General features: G+C 34.9%; 1 protein-coding gene across 1 annotated transcript; it reads left to right on the forward strand.

Annotated features, from left to right (window-relative positions):
- The first annotated feature begins 5743 nt into the window (after positions 1-5743).
- LOC128175440 (uncharacterized) lies at positions 5744-27284 on the forward strand. Its single transcript, XM_052841065.1, has 29 exons — positions 5744-5805; positions 6529-6579; positions 6690-7099; positions 7195-7347; positions 7457-7652; positions 7743-7998; positions 8087-8252; positions 8359-8526; positions 8633-8782; positions 9067-9642; positions 9726-10063; positions 10247-10429; positions 10515-10776; positions 10924-11071; positions 12167-12421; positions 12530-12787; positions 12896-13133; positions 13273-13495; positions 13614-23495; positions 23597-23932; positions 24166-24328; positions 24413-24597; positions 25067-25278; positions 25428-25521; positions 25630-25738; positions 25838-26049; positions 26152-26503; positions 26610-26809; positions 26895-27284. The coding sequence occupies exons 1-29, from the start codon at positions 5751-5753 to the stop codon at positions 27183-27185; spliced, it is 16122 nt and encodes a 5373-aa protein (XP_052697025.1). The 5' UTR covers positions 5744-5750; the 3' UTR covers positions 27186-27284.
- Positions 27285-27715: the final 431 nt, after the last annotated feature.

Here is a 27715-nt window from a genome sequence, read left to right on the forward strand (position 1 = left end):
AATAATAGCGATATTTATCACATAAAATGTAAGCCTTTGAATAATCTTGATATTCTATTCCAAAAAATGTTACTCAAAGTGAGATTTTATCAATATACAAATTAGATAATTCGCTATTGCATGAGCAATTTTAGGGTCTCTTGGAAAACCCTGTCACGTGGTGCTGCTAAAAAAGAGATGAAGCAGGAATTATACGAAAAATGCATAGTGCAAGGGCGTAACATAAACAAATATAATTATTTCTGTTTCTAACATGTAAAATGACCATCTTAAATTTCGAAAAGTGCCGGAAGCTTGAAATATTCAAGAAAGAACAATTATTCAACATCAACAGTGTATGAATAGAAATTTGCATTGAGTTCCCACAATTAACGCTTATTAATGTGAAATGGGTAGCGATTTCATAGAGCTCCCAGCACTTTTTGATATAATGGGGATATAATGGTAACACATGTAAAATTTCAATATATTTGATCAATGCCCTTGCACTACTGCATTTTTTCTGACCCATTTCACTTTCGGCGTCATTTGCGTGAAATTCAAACGCAACACTGACTAAGATCATGATTTTAATTTTCATTCATAAAATAATTAAACGCTGTGAATGTCATTAAATTAATGTAAGAATGTTGTTTCTGTTCACATCAGTTATCATTATCAAAAATTGTTGAATTGGAAATAAGAATTCATCTGTTGTCCTTACTAATAACTATTGATAAAAAGGCAGCGGGGGGGGGGGGGGGGGGGAGGGGGGTTAGTTTGTGATTTGCACATAATGATTAATGTTACTCTGCTGGTAAATAAATAAATAAGAAATATTTCTTTTATATATAATTAATTTTACTTGTAATTATAATTAATATTTTTTGTAATGGTTAAAGAAATATCAATAATTATCAAGACTTTATGATGATAATCAACTTGACAAATACAATGTACTATTAATAGAGATTGCTTTTCTGTGACATACTGTTCAATAAGACTAGTGTTTTCTAATTTTCAGCATTATTCAGTCATGGTGTGGAATTTATGGAAATTGACCATTCTTCTGCCACACTACATGTAATTCTCCTCTGTCTTTTTGATATAAAGAGGCAGTGCAGTTGATAAGAAAATCAATGCCTGAAATGATGAATATTTATTAATTTCAAATTTAATTTCAATAGAAAAAAAAGTTCAATGAAAAATATTATGATAGGTTACATTATAGTAATATCATTTTAACCCCCACCCTCGCCGACCAAATATACATGAAGTTAGCGAGTAAAAGAGTAATAGAAATATTTATAGAGTACCTACTTTTTTATCAACACCCAAAAAAGTGTCTCCAGTGGACCATTTACTGCTATAAAACCCCGAAAATTGAATAATGTGTTATACTTAGCAAAATATTGTGCTGAAGATAACATGAAAATGGAAAATTACTTCATTATTGTGCATTCTAATGGCAGTTTTAATTTCATTAATATTACAGCGGGCCTAATCAAATGTTTATTCTTTGAAAGAACAAAATATGATATGAGTGAAATTTTGCTCCCTTCATTCGCCATTTTTTAAAGCCTTTTTGGTTATATATGTTATATTTTAGAAGAAATGATGTAAAATATATTTGTCACCTATTTATTTGATTTATTTGCACTCACTGGCAGTATATGACGTCAGAAGTGACGCTATTTCTATCATTCAATCAAAATCAGTCAAAAATTGACATTTTCCTTATCTTTTTATGAATGGGAAATATAGAGCGCATTCTTGAACAAGGAAAATTTTTTTGTCACTTATTATCCTTGGCTAGATACATCTCTGATTAAAATATTTTGTTTGTTCAAGCGTGCGCTCTATGTTTTCTGAAAGATAAACTGCCTGAAAACGAGCTGTTTAATGTTTAAAATGCAAAAATGGCGGGAAAAGGTTGTCTTTACGATATCATATTTCTTACTTGTTGGCAGTTGAATCAAAATGAACATTTTGTATATATATATCTGTACAAAGAAAACAAAGAATTACAGTAAAATGATGATATTCATTTTAAGTGGCCATTTTAGGCCCATGTCATATATAGTCCTTTGTGGAAATTCAGTTCAACATTTTAAGTTTGTATATTCATACATGTAATCATCTTCAAAGAAGACTAGTTGAAATAACACATTTCGATTTACATAAACAACAATACAATCAATATCCTAACAGTAATCTTTGTAGTGCTAGCACAGTGTTTGGAGTTTTCGTTGTTTACATTTCTTTTAACACGGAAAAAATGCGAGCTAATATTATTGCGATAAAAGTGACCAGCAAAAAGCTACAATGAGCATCAATACTCTTTATGATCAAAATCAGCAAATCGCAGAACATTTACTTTGCCTGATCGAGTCACTAAATTGATAATCAAACACAATATTACATGAAAAACAAATGTAAACAAGTAAACAAAATCGAAGCCGGGGAATTTTCCTTTGTTTCCGTTTCATCCTACAGTATTAGATAATATAAATCAATATCTAGGGGAAGTACAGATAAATCCTACCTTGTTCAGTTGCATCCTCTACCGATTTCCATCCACGCTGGTTGTAAATGAGTTAAATTCCCAGATATGTCACTCAAGTGCACATGTTTATTCTGATCACAGCTGCAAGCGCCGATGTGACGTAGTCAACCTCGATAAGTCGTCAGGCGACTTTTGAATTTTACAATTTCGCAAGATATAAAGAATAGTTGAAATTTTTATTTCAGTACACCTTTCTTGAAACAATCTAACCCAATAATTAACCATATTCATTTTGGTAGGTATTTGTTAATTACCGAAATACAACATCTCGTAAAATATCATAAATAAGGGGAGGAGCATATGCAAATTTTCCTAAATCAAACGTGCTAGAATTCTGATACCTTCCTTAACACAGCTGAGACGTGAAAGAATTTGTTAATGAGTGTGTTAATGATGAAATATTTTTGTTATACAAGCATCAATTATAATAACAGAAAGAAATATTACAGAAGGAAGGGATCTGTATGTCATAACACGTTTCAAGAAATTTCTAAAATGATTAACAAAAATAGAAAGATATTTGTTTGCAGGTTTTATTGACGACAAATTTAGCCTTAATTCGAATTAAGCAACATGTTGCATGTTTAGAAACGTTTCTAAACTGTATGAACGTGCAAACGAGTAAAAAAAAAACTATTTATTATGATTAAATTGAGCTAGACGATTTCAAATGACAAAAATAAACTCATTTGATTTCATTTCTTGAGAAAAGTATACTCTATTGTTTTTACATCTTCAGAAAATTGATTTTACCCTTGTTTTTCCTAGTCTCGTTGACCAATTATTGCTATATTGTTTCCACCTATTTTGATATACTTGTTCTTCAAATCGGTAATAAATAAATATCAATAACAACATCATTAAAAGATTTTTTTTAAAAAGTTCGACTTAGGTTATTAATGATTCCACAGTATGTTATTAAACTCTAAACAATTTTGTTTTTGATCAAACACTGTCATTAAGGATTTTACTTTTTTTAACCTTTTCATTTCACTATATATATCTACCTACATGAAATATGATTAATACAATTGTTAAGAATTATCACTAATCAATTATTTAATTTTGCAACTCTATTGTGTTGTGAAAGCAGAGAGAGAGAGAGAGAGAGAGAGAGAGAAAGAGAGAGAGAGAGAGAGAGAGAGAGAGATGCAGGTAGTGTATGGGTGTACAATGAATTAAGGCCAATTGATATGATAGAGAAACAAAATTCACAGAAATGATAAATTAAAATTTATTACCACATCCACATTTATTTAAGTACAATATTTTCACTTATTTTCTGTCAGTGGCTTTCATATTCCCTATATCTACATTTTTCCAACAGCAAATGTTTTTCGGATAATAGACTTTCTGTTATGACATTTTTCAATGCATGAATATTAGTTTTTTTTTGTATTATTATTTTTACATTTACACGAAATATATATTGATCCACAATAAAATCTATCAAGTTAAAACAAATATATAAACATGTCTGTTTTCGTATTTTTCATAAAGGAATGAATGTATATATAATGTAAATAAAATTTCAAACTATCAAAATCCACTTTCAAACATCACACAACACTTTTTTTTCTATATTAAATTCATAAAATAAGTGATCAATACTCTCTTCATTTATTTAGAAAAAAAGCAAACACAGCAGACTGTTTTTTATATATTAAAAATATAATTATTTGTAGGAACAACCCTATATAGAATTTGATATTGTAGCCAATGCAGTTTTGATTCCTGTGTAGACTTAAAAGGGAGTTCAACATGTCTGTTCCAAGCTGTTTGTGAATAGTATATCTTAATCAATCACCTGAATCATCCTGAATCAAAAGAAAAGAAAGATAATCTAAATGATACTATATTATCATTTCATGTGATTATTTCGTCAGCTTTATTAATATGAATTCAAAAATAGAGTTAACCTAAGACATGAATATACCGAAAGATATTTTTTTTATTATTTTGTTATTTAATTTTAGAATAAACATCGCACAAACAAAAAAAATAAGAAAAGTGTGTCAAATATTGATATTGTACAATTCAAATTCTGATAAAGAAGTTTCAATATCATTTTTAGATGAAGGTAAAATGCAATACGTTAAATGATAATATACTGTGGAATCATTTTTATTCGTGGGGGGGGGGGGGGGGTCAATGCTCGTGGGTTGCCAAAATTTTCCTTGGTCATGGCGACGTAATTTTGTTGGTAGTAAAATCGGGATAATTTCAATAAATGTTAAACAAATGATCTCATATAAGTTAGTTGGAATGCAGATTCGTGGGCAATGGTTACCCACGAGAATCACGAACATTGGTCTTCCACGAACAATGATGATTCCACTATATTATAATGATCTATATTTGACCTTTAAGGTTGCTTAAGCAAACGAAATATTATCATAATTATCTATTAACAAAACTATTTTGCTTATTTAAATCTGCGTACTGCTCGCTGTTTTAATATCACAAAAGACATTGTTTTAGTCTTTTTGATTGGATTGCATACTTGAGTCATAAATGATGTCATCAGCTACTAGGGTGTACAAGGGAACTAAATAGAGGGATAATACATGTTTTATGTTAAATTCACTACAAAAACAAATTAAAATTATCTTAAATACTGATATAATTTTATGCCTTTAAGGCCAAATTATTAACCAATAGCCTAACTGCTGCACACCAGATTTTATATGTATATATTAGCTAGGAATTGAATTCACTCCTCAAAACTCAATTTCAAATAAGTACGTAGAGAATAATGCTATGTTTGCTCCATAAAAAAGAAACAAGTTGCACTAACTTTAAGTGCTTTATCCTAAATATTCGTCAGATATCAGCAGCAAGACATTGCAAAGTAAAGCAAAAATGTTTAAACTTGCACAAATTAGTTTTCTTAGACAATCATATATAAACAAAACGCGTTGAACATGTATGCGTTATTGCATGTTTGACAATTGCATAATAAATACGTAACATTCCATTGATAATTAATAAACTTTGAAATCAATGATATTCATTTATCTACTTTACCCTAATAGAGAATATTGCACTCTGTACCTGAAGCAAACTATTTGATAAACGTCATACAGATAAAGATATATTCACAATCCTCAGCAAACTTTATCGCTGTACTTTACTCTCCCTGATCTCCTATAAATTGACAGGAGCCCACCCTGACCACCAATAGAGAAGCTACCGCCGAGCTCCAATGATGGAGCGCACATTTATATTATTGCTAGCCTTTACGGCAGGCATCTTGGCGGGTAAGTGTTAGCTATATATTCTATTGGCTAGTGTAAGCAAGTGTAATCGAGACAATTTAACAGACGCTATAACGATAAAAGTTTCATAAGTATATGTTTTCGATTCTTTATAGAAAATAGAATTAAAATAAGATAAATGTTTGCTAAATTTATTAAGTTAAATGCTTTAAAATGTTATAACACCTTTGGTTTTCACATGTACCTTGAATATTTTTCATTTTGTTTTTATTGTACACAGACCCATAAGGATATTAAACAAAATGGAACTTGAACTCAAATTTGGTGTGATCAAGTATTAAAAGCTCATCATACTGCTTATGTTTTCTTTAATTAAATAACGTTAAAGTGTTTCAATACACATTTAACATGGCTTTGGGGAAGACATATTAGATTATTTGCCCCGAGATGACATACAGCTCTGGAGTGTAATGATTATAGTAATAAAATATTGATTATATAAATTATTATTTGAAATCTTACACCGTTAGTCAACATATCAGTTTTAAATTAAAAGTTTAACATTTGAGAATACGTTGTGTGTGATAGTAGCATTTTTTTTGTCCGAAAAGGATGCACAGTTTAAAAAAATCGTGTATTCGACTTCAGCTCTGCTTAGTCTCCAAGCCTTTTTGAATAAACAATCAAAGGAAAGTAAACATCCCTTAAATTTTTAAATCTATTCCATTTTTATCTTTTATTTGGATTTTTTTTTGTTTCTTACAGGACCTATATCAGATATTAACTCACGTGAAACATGTTCAACAACATGCACAGGTAAATAACATCGTAATTAAAATTTATTTGAGAAAGCTGCTCGCAAACGACTCATTAAATCAGACAGAGAACTCAATAATAATAATAACAGAAAAAATATTGAATTTTAGACTCTACAAAATTCGGATATCAACCTGGCACAACTTACGAATACGACTATGACGTGGATACAACGACTCTCATCCAAGGAGCATCGGAAGGAAAATCTGGAATCAGAATGACTGCTAAAGTTCAAGTGGAAGTTCTTTCAAAATGTGACCTTGTCTTAAAGGTAAGGAACGTACAGCTCCACGAACGCAATGCAGAGTCACCTGAAAACTTTATCCTGTCAGCAATGTCCGGGAAATTCAGCCAACAACTTGAAGAAAACTCACTGAGATTTTCTTTCCAAGACGGTCGTATTGAGTCTCTGTGTCCGGCTGACAGTGAAACAGCTTGGGTTCTTAACATCAAACGGGGTATACTTTCCATGATTCAGAACACCATGGAAAATCTACAAGCCGATCAGAAAGTCAGTGAGGTCAGTAGCCTAGATTTTGATAATTTTGATAATAATTTCATAATGCTGATACCAATGTTCCATATATCTAAATACATACATGTATATATGATTAGGCTGACGTGACGGGAACATGTGATGCCGATTATACAGTGTCTGAAAATGGGTGGTACTCTGTAACCATCAAGAAACACAAGAACCTTCTTGGGTGCACCGAGCGTCATGGATACCAGACAACTCTACAGGGAACTCCCTATCGGGTGCCATCTGTAAGAGGGCATCTTTCTTTAATTATCTCCACATCCACATAATTTGTCATCAAAAAATACTATAGAGATATAAATTAAAACTAAATCTCACATACATTTTTTATTAAAGGAAATTCAGTCCTTACCAATTATGAAGAGTAGCCACGACTGTCAACAAGAAATCAGCAAATCCGGCATCCTTAAAGGGTCTTCATGCACTGAACAACATGTGTTTAGACCTTTCTCAAGAGATTCAAGTGGTGCCATGACTGAGAGCAGACAGACCTTGAAATACTCGAATGAAAGAACTGGAGTATCAACAGCAAGTAAGATTCATAATTACTATATGTCGTAATTTCAATAAATTCGACCAAAGCTTTTACAACATTTATTAATAAGTTTTGTTAATTATTCAGAATCTGTGACTAGAAAAGCTGACATGAACTTTGAGCACCATGTTGACACGGCAAGCAGCACAAAAGCTCGAAAAAATATAGAAAAACAACTGGTCAACATTTGTGCCCAAACAAAAGGAGACGTTCGTCCTGAAACTCCTCGTCTTTTTTCTGACCTCGTGCACATTATGAGATCAGCTGACTCCCAGACATTGAACGATGTTTACACAAACGTCCAGAGTGGTGCTCTTTGCAGCGACAACAACCAGAAAGTCAGGTAATAGATACGTTTACATTTCACCATTTTCTCCATTTTCACAGTATGTAAATTTAAGTCATACATTTGAGTGTCTTCTTGATGACAGGAAGTTTTTCTTGGACGCTGTGCCCATGACTGGAACACCAGCCTCTGTTACAATGTTAACAAAAATGATCACTGACAATGAAGTAACTGGAATTGAGGCTGATATGTGGATGACAACACTAGCATTTATTCCTAGCCCATCAAAGGACATGATTAGGGAAGTAATGGTAAGACTAGCTAATGTCGTAGATAAGGCTGCATTATCCTTTTAAAATCGATTATATTTGAATGACAGAGGGAATTTACATATAACAATTTTTATTATTTTTGCAGCCGCTTTTGAAGAAGAATGGCAAAGCACTGTTGGCCGTCAGCTCTCTTGTAAACACGTATTGCAAAAAAACCAGATGTGAAAACGACCTGGATATCGCAAATGTTATTTCAGCCCTTGAGGATAAGATTGGATACGGTTGCTATGTGGACAACAACAACAAAGAAAACGTAATGTTTAGCTATTGTATGCATCTTTGAAATGCATATTGTTTGTTTTGTGTATAAAGGGTTTAGAATGCTAATTCCATCTTATATTTTCATTTTGGTGTTTCAGATTGTCTTGTCATTACGTGCATTGGGCAATTCTGGACACACCAGCTCAGCCACAGCTACTGTCAACAGTTGCATCTCTCGAAAAGACAACCCAATGGAAGTTCGTATTGCTGCAATTGAGGCCTTCCGTCGTGCTTCATGTGACAATGACGTATGTATTAAGATTACTATATGTGAAATTAATTGAATTTGTGCGAACCATTCTTTGGGGATTATCAATTGTTTAAGTTCATGGGTATTTAAATTTTGTCGATTTACTTTTATGAACAATGAATGAAGACTTTATAATCAATTGATGATATGAAATTGTGAACGATGGGTATAAACAAAATTCCCGAAAAACTGAACCACAAAACAATTGAGAATTCCATGGTAAATATAATTTAAAAGATAAAAAATACTATCGAATATCTGAATTTTGATGTGGCTTTTTAGAGAACCGAGGCTTTGAAAGTCTTTAATGACAAAGAAGAAGATGCAGAATTAAGAATTGCTGCTTACCTGGCCATAATGCAATGTCCATCAAAGAGTATCATCACCACCGTTCGAAATGCACTAGAGAAGGAAGAGGTCAACCAAGTTGGGTCATTTATCTGGTCTCATCTAACAAATCTTATGGAGTCGTCCAGTCCATTTAAGCAAGACATAATATCAATTTTGAATAGTGAATATCTAAAAAAAGAATTTGACATGGACAAGAGAAAGTATTCAAGAAATTACGAGGGGTCATTCTTCCTGGAAAAAATCAACACTGGGGCTTCAATCGAAAGCAACTTGATCTGGTCCTCAAAATCATTTATTCCAAGATCATTGATGGCAAATCTGACTGTTGATTTGTTTGGAAAGTCAGTCAACATTCTAGAAATTGGAGGACGAGTGGAAGGACTAGAATACTTTTTAGAATCCTATTTCGGACCAAATGGCTATTTTACTGAAAAAGATGTCAAGGAAGCAACAACTCAGATTGTCAAAGGGATTGACGAAAAGAAGATGAAGAAAATCGACAGCCAGGTAAGTACGACTAAGTATTTATGATTAAATTTGACAATTTGTGTTATTGAAGTTCTAGCTTTTAAAATTGAAAAAAATTGTAGTTTGGGACTGGAATGGACCAACTGAGAGGAGCTCTTTACATGCGGATTTTTGGAAATGAACTCTCTTACAACAGTTTTGACGGACTCGCCAGTTTTTCCAGTGGCTTCAACGTTCTTGAAATGTTGATAAGTATGTCAAAAAATCACGATTACACGTTTACCCAGAATATCATGTTCATGGACACTTCCATGATAATTCCAACAAGTGCTGGATTTCCTCTGAACCTGACAATTAATGGTACTGCCACTATTGACATGAAAGCTTCAGGAAAGGTCGACCTCCGGAAACTAGGCACAAGTCCTAGAAGTCTTCTTATCAGTGGACTTATTCAGCCAAGGTAAGAATGTTTAAAAGAAACATTGCATATATATATATATATATATATATATATATATATATATATATATATATATATATATATATATATATATATATATATATATATAATGTACGAGATAGTAATAGAATAATTCCAGATGATGTGAAAAAAAAATGATTAATAGAGAAATGCACTTTTAAGCACTGCTGTGGAGATTTCCAGCATGATGAGCGTCGATGCGTTTGTGACGAAGAGCGGATTAAAGATGGTATCAACTGTTCACTCAAGCACATTACTGCAGGGCCATGTGGAACTTCGGGACGGAACAATTTTCAATGCCAACTTAGACGTGCCAAAGGACAAGATGGAAATCTTCAGTGTTAAGTAAGAATAATGCTATTATGTAATAGTGGGTACATTAAAAAAATAAAGCTCACACATGAGTTATTAATTTTATCAAAATTTACAGAACTGCTTTCTTCACTGTTCATCGTGATGTTGAAAAAGAACAGAATATGATCACAAAAAATAGAAAAATTCACAAGACATGCACCGGATCCCATCTTGCCCGTATCACAGGATTGAAGTTGTGCGGAGAAATTAAATTTCCAAATGCTTCACTGGAAACGAGCGCTCCATACTTTCCTTTGACAGGACCCATCAGTTTGGATGTATCCTTGATGAAAGAAGATTCTCACAAATCATATAATGTCGAGGCCCGATTGAGCAAGGTATTACATTTTTTATATTTTGATTTTTGTTTGTGCTTTGTTGTTTTTTTTGTTTTGTTTTTTTTTTAACAATTTTAGGTATATAAACCATTTTGTTGCAAAAATAGTACAAACTGCAAAACAATATCTTTTCCACATAATTTTCAGACAAAGAAAGAGGTGAATATCCGTTTGGCATTTGACACGCCAGGTTCACAAACTGATAGAGCTCTTTCTGCAGAATTTTTACTGGACAAAATTGGATCCAAACTTCAAATGGGTCTTCAGTCACCGTGGAATAAAGCTTTGTTTACAGGTATTTATCTATTTTCATCTCTAACTTTTCTCGTGTTTTATGACGTTTTAATGGTTTTCTACGCAGGGGTGTTAAGGACGCATATGGGCAATTTAGGGTCTGATTTTAACGGTTATATTCAAACTCGTGAAATTAAATGACTATTTTGAATGAGATTAAAAACTTAGTATTATTCTTTAAAATAGATGTCAGTACATTAAAATGGGGTAGTACATTACTGCCAGATTGGTGAATTATCACGTGACAACTATAAATAGCTTATATATATTCCTTAACATAAAATGAGATAGAACAACACTACCCCGCGGTTTCCAAAATAAAATACCAAATGCAAAACATATCAGTTTAATTAAAACCGCTGCAAGAATTCTATGTTCTTCTTAATTAAATAGTTATTCATCCGGCTCTCGTAAAACCTTTCCAACTCTTATAAAGTTTGCACGGAAAACGGTATGTTGCATCAAAACAACACACAACATGGGACTCTAGCAGCACTTTTCAACTTAAGCATTGATCAAACTAACGATACGTACAAAATTTCAAGTTCAATATATACGGGGTAGTGTTGTTCTAGTAGGATTTTTATATCGTAAACAACGACAGAGGAAACCCTGGCCGAAGAATAAAAACAAATTAACATACCCGTTAGCAAATGAATGATAAAACTAATATCTCTCCCAGTATTCTTTTGTTCAATTCTCAAAAAAACACACCACAATACTTTATTAGAGTTCTTAGATTAGCTATATTTTAAATATATTTACAATGCTTTTCGATCAAATTCACACGACTTTCAACTTTTATTCATGACGTCATCAATGTGTAAATCTAAGTAATACTGCTTAATTTCTGAAAAAAAAAATTGTCTTCAGTATATTTTTATTTGTTTTTGGTCTACGTTTTTTTTGCTTAGATATTTGAATATGTACATAATAACTAAGATTTGTGATTTCACGGAATTACATGTAACTCAGATTCCATATGCTTCCTTAACATCCCCGCGTAGTGTATTTTTATGATAACGTTTTGTCCTGTAACCCATAGGTGGAACTCAATGAGGCATTTTCATCCTAAGTAATTAATGTTTTTGTTAAGGTAAAGTCGAAAATGAGAAAAATCTCCGTCACATCAGCGGAAAGTTTGTTAACAACAAACAGGAGTACTCCGTTGTGGCAGAAGCAGCTATGACAAGAAAAGGCAACACTTTTGAGTACACACCACACGTGGAAATATCCGCGCCCAAAATGAAGTCAATTCAATTGAAAGGAGGAATGAAGTACAGTGGAATGAAACTTATTGATGCTAAAGTTATTTTGATTGGAGTATCAAAGGAACCAATTAAAGCAGAAGGTAAAAATGAAGTTAATCCTCCAAATCATGCAAAGAATAAAAAACCATCTTTATATCAAATCCCACCATAAAATTACGATTGATTTGATTGAACCTTTTTGTTTTTAGTCAACTTTGTCCAGAAACGTGTTGTGGTGATTGGCAAAGCTAGTATCAGCTTTGAAAAGAAGAAGGAATACGTCATCGAGTCTAGAGTTCAGAAATACGCCACTGCAAAAGCAGCAAGGTATCGACCCTATCTCTCCATTAAAACTCCAGAAAAAGAACTTGTCAGTTTTGGAGGTTCAGCTGAATACAAGAAGGGAAAAGCCATAAAGGTGGACTTGACTGTTGACCGCATCGTGTCAAGGCCAATAAAACTGTCTGGTATGTTATTTCGTTAACAAATATTTTTGAAAAATAAATAAGGGAATGTGTATATGCTAAAGAAACGTTTTTTTGGGAAAATAAATATATATATATATATTTTTTCAGTTCAAGTTAGAGATGCCAGCAATAAAAAGAGCACAGGTTTCAGATCCAAAATTGATATTAAATCTCCTGTATTTACGACAAAATTGACCTCTACGTTTATGCTAAAGAACCAAAAGATGGCCATTGTTCGCTCAACACTCGACTATGTTATTCCAAAGGTTATGAGAGACAAAGTAACGTTAAATGGAAAACTGAATGTTGCTAACACAAAAAGCCTCTCGGCTGCGAAAGGAAACATGTGAGTAAAAATATGCTTTCGTTGATTACACGTTGAAATAAATAACACAATATCAATTTCCAAATGATCCATAAATAAACATGGTTTCTACATTGAACAATGCAGTCTAAACTGGACTTTACTTTAATTCTTTTTTCAGCATTTTGACATTTAAGCAGCGGTCCGACTACAATCTTAATGTAAATTTTGATGTCAGCAAGAACTGGAAACATTCTGAAGCTTCACTGACTGTTGTATATGGGCCAAACAAGAAAGACATAAAAAAGCGAATCGAGTTTTCCAGTGTTTTAAATCACGTCCTAAATTGGAAACAAAAGAAGTTTAATCTGGACGCAAATACAAAATTTATCTTCCCATACCTGGTATGGCATTACTCTCTCTTTTTATACTCTTGACTAAACTGTGTCTTATTCTAGGATATAAGAATGTTTTTTTTTTTAAAGAATGTCATATAGAGCTGTCATTCTAACATTTTTTCAGAATGTGAACTATCAAATGAAAGGAAAGCACGTACAGTCATTGAAATCTATTGATTCGTCCCTGGATGTCGTGTTTGGAAAGAAATCATCTTACAGCGCTGCAATTGAGTTAAAAAACAAGTCTAAAAAATTAGCCAGCTTTGTCGGTAAACTAGGTATTTCTGTTCCAGGGAGAGACATAGTCATTGGTAATGTATTTGATCAAAGAACTGCCAAAAAATACACCAACATTTTGACTATTCAGCTGGAAAATGGACACAAAAACATCATTGAAAGCACCCTTCGAAACGTTGGTACAAATGAATACGACATTTCAACTTCCTTCAACATCCCAACATATGATGTACTCGCAGTCTCAGGACAATACCGATTTATCCCAAGCAATTTTCAAGCCAATTCCGAAATTCTGTATGGAAAAACAAAGTATGCAGTATCTTTGTCATCACTGGTCCGAATCGGATCTCGCATTCAGGTTGCAGCTGACCTAGAATATCCCGCACGAAAGGTGACGGCCGAATTCGACACAATAATTAAAGATCCAGTCTTCTCTAGCAAATTAGATGTCAAATGGGATGCAAATCAAGACCTTGACAAGAAGATTTTAATACAAGGAGACATAACATATGAAGGCCTGCAAAATATGGAAGCAACTTTTTCAAAATCCAGCCCTCTAGGTTTTGGTAATGTTAATCTGAAACACAGAAGTGGAGAAAAATATGTCTCCCATGCCCATGCTGAATGGAATAAAGATGTGGTTTCAGTTGATTCCTCATTTGGCAAGAAAAATGATGGCTATATTGCAGATCTAAAGATTGAATCTCCATTCAAAGACTATAGATCAATCAACATTGGTTTGAGTCACCAGCTAGAAAATTCAAAGTCTATTTCAAACATCGACGTCGACTGGAAGCCAATGAAACGCATGTCATCTACCTTGAATATGAAACGACCATTGCATTTTGATGATGTTGACGTTTCGCTTGAAATAAAGTCTCCAATTTCAGGTTTCGAGAGAACAGGCATCGAACTTAAACATAAGATAGAAGATGGAGTGATGAGTTTTGTCAAATTTTCCTGGAATAAGGACTTTTTCCAGACAGATATTCTTGCTGTCGACAAAAGCTCCGCATCTAACAGAGATCTGACTGGACGTCTTAGTGTAAAATCTAGTCTGGATCAAATTGCAAGTCTCTCTGTCTCTGCAAAACATGTTGACAACGGCCAGAAATTTGAAAACAGTCTCAATTTCAAACACAATGGTAATGTATATGCCTACCAAGGAGATGTACACCACTTCAGGAATGGTTGGCAACTTCAGAACAGCGGAAATATCAAACTGAGCTCACCCATGAAACAAATGGAATCGTCATGGTTTCATAGAAACACTCACGATGACCTCCAGTCCTCATTGAAATTTGAATCGGGTGCCAATGTTGTTGATATCCAGGTAAAGGGAATGCAACGCATGTCCCTGCCACAAGGATCTCTGACTTTCGACTTTGCAATGCGATCACCTTTCAACAGAGACCTTGCATTGGCAGTTTCACATGAACATGGTATTGGAATGATCGATAACAAAATTCATTACAGTACAGAGGGAAAGAAGGTTATATCACTAAGCAACGTTTATAAACGAAACAATGGAGTTGCAGATTCAAGTCATGTCTTTACATGCCATGGAAGCATCAAAATGTTAACCGTGACCTCTCAATACCAACAATATCCCATTACAGGTCAAATTGAATACCAGGACAATGGAAAATCTGTGTCAAAGCTTAATGGACAATTAGATTTCCCTCCCACCGGATTAATGAGCGGGAAAATTGAACTGATAAGCCAATTTTCTGGATATGAAAGCCTGAAACTCAGTGTTGATCAGTCCAACGAACGTGGGGAAATTGTCACCAGGTCCTCTCTCTCTCTTCCATCTAGAAACACAATAACCATGGAGACTAGAGGTCAATGGGGTAAAAAGAAAAGCTTTAACACAATTCTTTCCACACCATATAAAAATCTTCAAAAGATGACCATTGGAGCCGATTTCACAGGTGATTCAAAGTCCTTCCATACTTCTGCAAATCTGATGATTAATCCAATAGTTGGACCAATGTCTGTCACTTCCCAGTGGAGTTCATACGGTGGAATAATTGCTAGCATTCAGATCAACACTCCATTTGAACAGCATAGAAAAACTCGCGTTTCATTCACACATAGCAATCAAAACGAGAAGAAGGTCACCGAATTGAACGTGGAATACTTGCCTGGAAAAATTATAAAATTAGAGTCTTCATTACGCCCTACACTCGACAATTTAGAAGGAAGCATTGCTCTCACAACACCTTTCCAAGCGCTTCCATATTCTGCTGCATCTCTACGACACAGTGGGGATAGTCGTCAATTCCAATGTCATGGAGAGATCGAATACACCAGGGGAAAGAAAATTCAGGGGGATATCACTTTTAAAAACGACAAAAAAATGGAAACAACCTTGGTCATAAGATCGCCATTTGCAAACGACCTCACCGCAGCAATAAATCACGAAGGAACATGGTCGCAATTTGCCTCTCACGCTGAAATGCAATATGGAAAGTCCAAGAAATATGAAATAACTGGAAAGTATGGAAATCTTGCGGGAGATCTATCAATTAAATCTCCTCTGCATGACGATATAGCTGCTTCCTTTAACCACAAAGGAGACATTTCCGAATTCGACTCGCACATAGAAGGTTCATACGGTAGAGGTAAGAAATACGAGCTAACCGCAAAATATAACCAGAAGAGTGGAACAATTGGACTGAAGTCTCCACTGTATGAAGACATCTCTGCCTCTTTTAACCACAAAGGAAAACTGACTGATTTTGTTTCCCAAGCCGAATTCCAGTATGGAGGTTCCAAGAAGTATGAAGCTATGGCCAAACTTTCATTGGCAAAAACCTGGACAGGATCGGTATCATTTAGTTCTCCACTCACAGATGATTTTGCAACCTCATTTTCACACGAAGGCCAGCTAAGCGACTTCCAGATTAGTGCTGATGGTAAATATGGAAAGCAAAAGGGTTCTGTTGCAGCTATGTTTAAGAAAGCAAAGAAAACCATCGGATCTTTAGAACTGAAATCTTCTTTGATCGATAATATCAAAGCTGAATTTTCTCACGAGGGCACCTTGAGTAATTTTGATACCAAACTCTCAATCACAAAGGCTGGAAAAATTGTATACGAAGGATCCGTTTCATTTTCAAACGGAAGGAAAGTAACAGGATCAGCTACTTTGAAAACCCCATTTCACAAAGATATTTCCGCAACCTTTAAACACTCAGGAGATTTTACAGCCTTTCAGACGGCTGCTGATATCAAAATGAACAAGAAAACCGAATATAAATTGTCTGCTGATATGGTAAACAAAAAACGAACAAAAGCAAAATTACAGATCGAAAATCCTTTTACTGATCCGATCACCCTTACTCTTGTGAAGAAAGGAAAACCAACCAATGTTAGAATGATAGCCAATGCAATCCTTGGGAAAGGCCAAAAATACACAGTTGATATAACACTGAAGCGAGGATCAAACTCAGCGTTTATTATTGGTATCACAACACCATTGCCAGGGTATAAGAAAATGAAAGGAAACTGGAACTTCAGTGGTAACATGAGAAATTTTAAAACCAGCGCTCGCGCCGCAATTGGAAAAGAATCCGTTTCAGCTGATCTCAAAATGTCTCTCAGGCCTAATTTTAAAGCGGACGTATCTATTGAAACACCATTCAAAGGTCTGAAGAAAGCAGGTGTTGTCCTTTCTCACCAAGGCTCATTAAAAGATTTTAAATCCCATGGAGAAATCACTGTTGGAAAGAGTAAACTTTATAACGCAGATGTTATGATTGCAACTGATCCAAAGTTGGCAGCTTCTTTTGCTCTCCAGACGCCTTTTAGAAAAGTAGAAGATTTTGACTTTTCTATGACACATGATGGTTCTCTGAGGAACTTCAACAACCAGGTAAACCTTTCCTTGAATAAGAAGCGAATTTCGTCTGGTCTGAAAATCGATACACGCTCGGACATCACAGCTGATGTATCCATTCAAACACCTTTCGAGGGCTTTGAAGTGCTACAGGGATCACTTACTCATATAGGCACTTGGAATGACTTCCAATTCCACTTAGAAGGTTTGGATGGAACAAATAACAAATTCACCAGTGACATCACCTTGCGTCTTAACGATCAGATTATCTATGATATGAAACTGACAACTCCGTTCAAATCCGTTGAACTTCTGAAGGCAAGCCTTTCTCACGATGGAACAATAAATAACTTCCATACTCATGGTGAATTTGAAATGAACAACGACAGATCTGAAATAGATGTTAATTTTAGCTCTTTAGTCAAACTTGAAGGGCGGGTGCTTCTTAAATCGGCTTACATTGAAACAGTTGAAGGAATGTTTGCTCATGAAAGCCTTCCCATTGCAACTTCAGCTACTTTAAGATACGGAAACAGAAACATTCTGGATAGCAAATTATCTGTCAACAGTTCTCCTCTACAGGGGTCTCTTCTGCTAAATTCAATGTACACTCGGCCTCTTAAAGCTGTCGTAAGTCATACAGGCTCCATGAAAAAGTTTAATTCAGTCGCTGAGATCGCTTACGGAAAAGAGACTATGAAATATACAACCGAATTTGACTCAACTAATGATATATCCGCCAAATCTTCTATTGTGACATCATTTGGAACTGTTAAGAGCATATCTAGTTCTGTATCACACGCTGGAGGATGGAGCAACTTTAAATGTCACGCCGATGTCTCTATCAATGGTAAGGCAGTTGAAGGTGACGTTGCATATAACAGCCGAGATTCGATTGAGGGATCCGTAGTAATAAAAACACCTTTCGAAAACTATCGGGAAAGTGAACTTTCCTTCAGGCACAATGGAAGACTTCTTAATTTCAATAGCCGCGCAGAGTACTCCCTAGAAGGCCAAAAATCCGAAGTTGAGTTGACCATTGACACTGACAACAAAATACACATCAATGTTTTAATGAAAAGTCCGTCTATTCACGATATTAGTTTTAAACTCAACCACAACGGATATGGACGAACATTCAAAAGCGAAACTGAATTAAAATATGGCGGAGAAAAGAAAATTGAAGGAGAAGTTTCTTTTGAAGCGGTTCCAAAAATGACTCTGTCAGCTGTCCTAAAATCGAAATGTCCAGTTGTAAAGAGCATCCAAATATCGATCTCACAGGAAGGTACTTTCGAAAACTTTAATGTCCAAGCTTCAGCAAGTTTCAATGACCAGAGAGTTTCCTCAGATGTAAGACTTGACAGCCGCAGTGGATTGAACGGCCGATTTCTATTGACTACACCTGTCTCAGAGGAGATAACGGCTTCTATAAAACATGAAGGACAAATGGCAAACTTTAAAACTGTTTCAGATGTTTCATACAGTGGGAGAAAGCAAATTGAATTGGATGCAGCGTTCAGACTGTCACAATCGGTAACAGGGCAATTCTCTTTAAAAACGCCAATTTCGGAAATTGCAGATGTAAATATTATTTTCCGTCACGATGGAAATCGAAGCAATTTCAAATGTTCAGGATCAGCTAGCATATCAGGTGATCAAAAAATATCGGGAGACATCTCTTTCAATTCCCAACCCCTTTCTGGGGCTTGGAACATCAGAAGTGTTTTCGGAAATCTGGATGGAGCTTTCGACTATGCGCTTTCCTCAAGATCAATGAATTCTCACGTTGAAATTAACGTGAATGGTAAGCATTCTGAAGCAGATATGACTTATTCGAACAACGGAATCCAAAAAGGATCGATTTCACTTTCAAGTCCTTTTAATGAAAAGATTGGAGCTTCTTTCACTCATGATCAAAACGATGACCATATTTCAAGCAGCATGACCCTCTATTCATCAGATAAAACTATAACTGGTTCAACCGAAATTTCATTTACTGACGAAATAAGTGGAAAATTATCACTAATTACGCCAATTGAGGGATTTGAACAACAATCCATTATTATCAAGTATTCAAACAACAGCGATAAAATGTCAAGCTCTCTTACAATTGAATTCAACAACGGACAAAAAATTGATGGTCAAATGTCGCTTTCTAAAAGAGGATCCTTGGAAGGAAAAATCATTCTCAGTACCCCGTTTGAAGGATTTAGAGAGTCCAAAGCTGATTTCACGTATGACTATTCCTCTACAGGTTTGAAGGCATCTGCTAAGGGTACATTCCGCCAGCAAAGTATATCAGCAGATATGAGTTTTGATAAAGTTCCATTCCAGGGCAGTGCTATCCTGAGAACACCTTTTGTGGGTTTCGAGGAAATAAAAACATCATTCAACCACGCCAGCTCTGATCGCAGCTACAAAAGTCATATTGAAATAACAATGAGAGGAAAAACTGTTCAAATCGATTCATCATTTAGCAACAAGAATTCCATATCTGCAGCAACAACAATCATGACTCCAATTAAAGGATACAGTGTTGTCTCAGTCTCTCTAAACCATGAAATGAATGTCAAAGGTTTTTCGAATGTCGCAAAAGCAAGAATTGAAAATAATGAAGTATCAGTCGAGGCAACATTCAGCAATATGTCCAGTCTTGCTGGAAACATAAAGATATCAACACCCTTTTCAGGCTTTGAAAAACAATCGGGGTCTTTCGTTCTCAACCAAAACAACATTCGTGTGGAAGCCGCAGCCCGTGACCAAAAAATAGAAATTGAAGGAACCAAGAGTAATGGAAATGGACAGATATCTTTAAAAACCCCATTTGAAGGATTCAAATCACAAGAAATATCTATGACATCTACTAGAGATAGCATAAACGTACACGGTATTTTTAGAGGAAAGACTATCGAGCTTGACGCATCATTTCTTACTTCTGATGATATACAAGGCACTATATCGTTAAAAACACCTTTCAAAGGGTTTGAAGAACAAGGAGTCTCAATGAGCTACGAAAAGACACTGACCGGATACCAAGCACAAGCAAAAAGTACATTCCAGAAGAAAAAAATAGAATTGAGCGCTCAACTGACTACTGATACTGTTATCACTGGCGATCTAGAAATAACTTCCTCTTATTCTGGATATGAAAGACAAAAGATTTCAGTTAAAGTCGGAAATGGTAACATAAATGTCATGATTTTAGCCATGCAACACACAGTTGAACTAAAAGGACAAACTTTGCTCAGAAATGGATTTTTATCTGTTGAAACTACTTTCCCTGGATTTGAAAATCAAAGATTGAGCTTAAATATTGATCAAAATAGAATTCACGCAGTGGGTCTTTTCAGACAAAAGACCATCGAAATCAACGGAGAACTCTCAGCTAAGAAAGGCAGTCTTTCTATCAAAACACCTTTCGATGGTTTTAAGAACCAGTATATTAAGTTTACTGCAGAGGGACAAAAGCTAATTGCAGAAGGAACATTAATGGAGAAAACAGTAGAAATTGACGCCCTTTTTAACAAAGACGGAAAAATAGAAGGAGAACTTGAGATCAGAACTCCATTTGAAGGTTTTAAGAAACAAGCAATTAGATTTTCGCATCATATGACAAATAGAGGTTTCCAAACACACGCTGATATTCTTTTTAACCAAGAAAAGTCTGAATTCGATCTCAGTATCATTAATGAATTGAATAAGGAATTCAAGGTCTCGCTGAAAACACCGATCACAGGCTATAAAGAACAGGTTTTTTGCGTGGAAGCAGTACCATCGCCAAACGGCTTAAAAGTACACTCAGAAGTCCATTTCGATAAAAAGAAAGTTGAGGCTGATTTTAATTATGAACGTGAACCGCAGTTATTGGCCAATTTGATTGTAAAAACACCCTTTACTGGTTTTGAATCGACTTCAATATCTTTCCAAAGAGATGGGTCTTTGAGAAACATGCAGCTATCTAGCAGTCTTGAGTATGGCTCCTCTCAAACCGTTTCTCTCTTCCTCCGTAACATCATACAGGATTCCTCGTCTGAACATGTCTTAAAGTTCCAAAGTCCATATTCTGATCTCTCAGCAAAACATACCCAATCTTCAGAGAACGGTGTATTTCAATCACAGAGCGATTTATCATTTGGAAGTCAGTACAGTATAAGCCACAGTAACCTTTTGCGATACAGTGCTGCCCCAATGCTTGACTTTACATCAACAACTACATACACCATTGATGGTGCGACATCTACCAGTGAGATGAAAGTTTATCATATGGGTGAACTTCAAGACTTCAAGACTGAACTCATGGCAAATTACGAAAACGAGGAGGCTTCTTTATCCGTTCAGTTTAAAAGTACAAGCGCAATTGAAGGCTCGTTTTCAATAAAATCTCCAGTACCGTATTTGCGCAATGTTCATGCTAAGTTTACACATAGCGGGGATCAAGATCAGTTTACCACTTCCAGTGACTTCCAGCATGAAGACATTGGTAAATTGGAGGGAACAATGACATTTTTCAAACAAAATTGGCGTCGTGTCAATTCAAATTTGGTCATTAAAACTCCATTCGTTGGATTTGAACAAACAAAACTGAATTTAAAACATACAGCAAATAGAAACAGTATCAGATCGTTCGTCGACGTTTCGTTTGGAGATGATAACAATGTCCGCGCATCTGTCAAAGGATCTTTGGAACCAATGGAAGTAGACTTGGTGTTTACATCACCTTTCGATGGTATTGAAAATCTCCATGCATCAACTAAATACAGCAATTCCGGAAAGAAGTACAATGCCGAATTTATCATGTCGAGCCGAAACAAAGCCATATCACTCAAGTCTTTGTTAGATCTAGACTCATCACCGGTGGTGTTCGAAACAGTTGTTAATACTCCTTTTTCAGGACTGGAAACTTCTAAATTTATGATTACAAGCAAAGGTTCTTTACGTGACTTAACCTCAAGCATTGACTTACAATCATTTTGGCTGAAAATGAAGTCGAGTGCTAGCCTTAGATATTCCACCTTTTCTGATTTAGATGGCTCGTTTTCTCTCTCGAGTGACATGAATGGATTAGAAAACTTTAACTTTGGTTTGAAAAATGAAAGAACAGACGGTGAGTTCAAAAACCAAATGACAGCTTCGTGGGAGAACGGACAAAGCGTTGTGTCAACTCTGACGTATTCTTCCAAGGATTCCTGGGGAATAACTACTCAAAAGGGAAGTATGATGATCAGTACTCCATTTACTCAGCTGAGAAAGCTAAATATTCAAAGCAGCATGGAAAAATCGGCGACCTCATTTAAACAGTCTGCGGTTGCTGAATTTAATGGTGGAAAAGTACTGGATATGGACATTGCATATACTAGAGATGCCAAGCACACGGCGTCACTTGCTATGAGAGAACCGCAGCCCCTAGAGTTAAAAGCAGAAGTTCTCATGTCTGATGCGATCAAATCAGGTCTTTTGTCAATGAACTTGGATACAACTTCAACAGAAAGACAAGCAACTGTGGAAATGAAATACACTACAGATCGTTACAACCAGAAAAAACAGACCGTAGTAAAAATAGTAACTCCATCTAGATCAGTTGAAGTTCGAGGATCAGGAGAAATGTCATCTTCCCGAATCTTTTCATCATGGGATACTCTTATTAATAATGCCCAAGTATTTGGATTTGACGCTGAACATTCCCTTGTCGAGCGTCGCAACAACTATGAAAATATGAACAATCTGAAGTTGCGATTTCCGGAGAGAAGTGTTGCAATGTCTTCTTCTTATCAAGATAAATATGACAAGAAAACAGTCCATGGGTCTATTTCGTGGGATGCAGATAGGGACATAAATAAAAAAATCGGAGTCAGTGCAAGTCTTTTCCCTCAAGGAGATTCCCTTAAAGCTGATGTGTCTTTCGAAATTCCAAGCATTGGAAAGGTAACTTTAGTCTTTCAATGTCTTTTAAATCTTAAACCGAATCAAAATTACAGCTTTAGATTATTGATATATTTTATTATTTATATATCTTTTTAATTTAGGATGTAAAATTGGATTCTGAGATGACACTAAATAGCGGAAGTGTCCTCTTTGACGGAAAAACAGAGTTTAAGTACTCCAAGGATGAAGATAAGACAGTGGTTATCAACTCCAGGATCGAAAATATCTCCACATACTCTAACAAAAATTATACTCTTAGTTTTGGAGTTCGACATGTGTTTAGCAGCGTGAACATCCAACTTCAATCACATGTTGGAATATCCGATAACAAGTACAGCAGTGGGATTAACGTCGACTATCTAACAGCAAAACGTATGAAGAAAAACTTTGCTCTCATGGGAGAAATTGACAGCCTGCGTCGCCAGATGAATGTTGAGGTATGATAATTTGCACTTAAATTCAAAGACAAAAGAATTTATATATGGTGTTATTTTAGCGTCGGACAATTTTATTAGTAGCTGATATTAGCATTTTATTTCAGCAATGTTCGGTATCCGCTGTGTTTCAGTTTGTAACGCGGTAATATTACCATTTGTTAAGCTAAGGCCAAATGTAATTTTGATTTTGCAGTTGCCTTGATGGATATTACTACTTTTTATTTATGGTTTAGGTTGTGTCGCCGATTAAATCAATGAGGATGTCCGGAAAAATCGAAACCAGTCCCTACAGACTAAGTTTGCGAAATGTGTATGATGACTCAAAGGAAATCAACAGTCTGATAACGTTCGATACTGAAAAGAAATTACTCGAAGCCCAAACAAGCTACGACATTGGTAATTGTGTTTTCAAAAAATATTTCGATTGATAACTTGAAATAAAATTTAAAGGCAATACCTATTAAAGTCTTATTTTTGTAGAGAACCCAGCCAACGTTTTACATTTTGTTGCGAAATATGTGAATGCCAGTGCCATTCTCGCTGAAGTGTACAGAGAGGAAAATTCACGTAGAATCACAGATAGTTTGTTTGCAATGAGACTGAATACCTCGAGAATCCTGCACACACGAATTCACTGGAGACCTACCATGATAAATGACTTAAAGGTAACATTATAGCAACTGCATTATTGTTTTTTTTTTTTTAGAAACAAATAGAACCATCTACTATTACGAGTAAGGGTGGTGAGTTTTCACCGAGAGAATAGGACGAGGTTTTGCCGAGTCTTAGACCCTGAATCTTGGCCCTAGGATGGAACTGCACTGTCAAACTTTAGTATATAATGGAGAGATATATCAAAGAACAATTTTTTCAATGAGAGTTTATTTGTTGAATCAATTAGCCAAAGAAATTACGTTATGGATTGGTTTATTCAATTATTTATCATTTCCTTATAGTGGACACTATTTTTAACGTTTAAAGCGGCGTTGTAATGCACAGTGTAAGACAGAAAAATTACTCACTGCTGTCTCACATTAGGCAAACCGGTCTCACTCCGGTGATAATGCGATAAAAATGCATGTGACAGAGACATGAAACAGAGTTTCTTAATATATCAATATACAAATTCAACAGGTTTCTGGACTTGGCAAAATTTCCCTGTATAGCAGAAAAATGAACACTGCATTCTCTGAGGTTGCCGATGCTGTTGGTAAAGAGTTAAACTCCAAGTACAATCTGATCCGAGAAGCTGCAAGCAATGGATACAGACCATACGGCATATTTCTTGAGGAAATGATCGAAGAATTAAGCAAACGTTTTCCTTCTGCTGACTTTACAATGTTAAGGTATTGCACACAAGGATATTCTCTGAGGTCAAAATCTAAATTAGTTGTCAGATCATTATGCAAATATTCATGTGAAATAATCATGATGTTTATTTTGAATTTGAGATCGTCTATGCAAAAAATCATTCACACATCTTAATGTATTTTAGAAATTTGATTAAAAGCAACAAAGTCCAGTGGCAATCCTTTCCTGGGAAGGACAAGTACGACTTGTACGTTGAATTTACAAAAGAACTGATGACAGTAAGTGCTTATGTTTATGTAATACATTTTCATACTATTTGACCTTTAGTCTATAGAAAGTTTAATACTAGTAACTTACCAATGGTGAATCGTCTGCTTGTTTTAAAGCTCATTGAATCTAGAGGAGGATATTACTATGCAGAACTAATGGATGTAATTGGACAACAATTTCTGGAGTTGTCTGCCTCTTTAGAATCGGCAATGAAACATTATGAAGGTACTTGTTTTAGCGATACGTGAATATCCAATATAATATGTAGTTTTGGTAATTGTGTAATGTCAGATGCATTTAAAATCATTCTAAACGTACTTGTAGACGCAGTGTCGAGAATTTCAAAAAATCAACTTTCCGAATACATTGGATCTAAATACGATTCACTTTTGAAAACTGCCACTGAATACCGTGTTCCAGACATTGCTAGTCAATACACAAATGCCATCTACGATGTCAGAGATCAAATTTCTTCAAGAATGAACGGACCAGTGTTGGCAACAATTAAAGAGGCCGCCGGTCAAAGCTACCACCTTGTAAGGACTTATTTTTTCATTTGAAGTCGTGAATGTTTCGAATTTATAAAATAATCATGTTGTATGATATTTAATACAAACCTATTCTTATTCATTTTATAGGGTTACGATGCGTACAAATTTTGGGAAGTAGAAGAGAATATTAAATCGGTAATGAAGAACATTTTTGAAATGATAAAAAAAGACATCGAGGAAGAGTTTTCTATCCTGAAAAATTCCGTCAGTAATCTTCGAAATTCGAAAATCACAGTATTTGATCTGAAATCAGGAGAATTGCAAATGGACACTTACTTACCAGTTTCAATGACTTCCCTGCAAGAACTTCCCAAATTCTCTATTTCAAAGTTTACCAGCAAACTTCACTCCTACTTTCCAAAGTATAGGAACAAAATGGGATCACTATCAGAATACATTCCAGATTCAGATGCCTCCAACTGGGTCCCTCCCTTTAAAGGCAAGTTTAATATATATCATTTTTGTTTTTTATGCAAAGGGGAGTTTTTAAAGATTAATAATTGTTATGCAATAGAAACAATTAAATTGCGTCTTCTTCATTTTAGCTGTTGCCTATTTAAGAGGAGACCACTTCACAACCTTTGATGGCAAGGAATTTGATTTCTCAGGAAAATGTTCTTACGTTTTGACACGTGACTATATTGACGGAAACTTCTCGATCATCATAAACTACCTTGGCAAGAACAAAAAACAGCTTATCATTACTACAGCTACAAAAACACTGCAGATAGCTCCAAATGGAAAGGTAAACTAAAAGCATTTTATTTATTCTTCCTGTAAGTTTTTGTTTGAATCACTAAAAGAACTAAGATTGATTTATGGTTTTTTAGCTACGCATTGATGGCAAGATCAGCAGTGCTCCCTACCAGTCAACTGAATTGAAGATTGTTCAAGAGGCGGAATCTTTGAACGTGAACGGTCGTGGGTTCTCAGTTAAATACAACATCCCAAGAGATGAATTGAAATTTGTTGTCAGTGGTTGGTACCATGGAAAATTGGGCGGGCTTTTTGGAACTAACAACAACGAAATTTATGATGATATGATGACATCATCGCGTCGCACTGTGGTCGATGTTGATCCATTCGTCAACAGTTGGGAAGTGGACAGCAAGTGCCGTTGAACTAGTGACATTTTGAGTAAATAACCAAATTCATTTGATTAAATGCGATAAATTTCTTTCTGTAAAATTAAAACCAATAAATGCAATTAAAAGCACAAATGGGTTGATTTGATTTTAGATAATTTTAAATTCAAATTTGATTGGCTGAATTTTGAATCACGATTGTACCAAACACACATCTTTCCTGTGTTAGAGTATACTTCATAGTCTTCGATTTAATTCTTCACCAAAAGTTTATGTATCATTTCATGTATTTTATGTAATTTATGTATTTATTCTTCATCAATATCAAGATTAATATTCCAAACTGCAATGAATACTTAAAAATAGAACATTACACCATTAATAGTTTACCGATAGCCTTTTAAAACAGAACATTTTTTTTTATTTCGATAAGTATAATAATTTAACTACATTTAAAAAGAATTTATGCATTTAGTTCATTTATTTAATTTGTCACATGGAAAAGTATAAAGAAGACCTAGAAATATATTCTTAAGGCATATATAGAATTTATTTCAATTCAATTC

Source organism: Crassostrea angulata, chromosome 3 (genome assembly GCF_025612915.1).
Source record: "Crassostrea angulata isolate pt1a10 chromosome 3, ASM2561291v2, whole genome shotgun sequence".
In the NCBI taxonomy this organism is placed as follows: domain Eukaryota; kingdom Metazoa; phylum Mollusca; class Bivalvia; order Ostreida; family Ostreidae; genus Magallana; species Magallana angulata.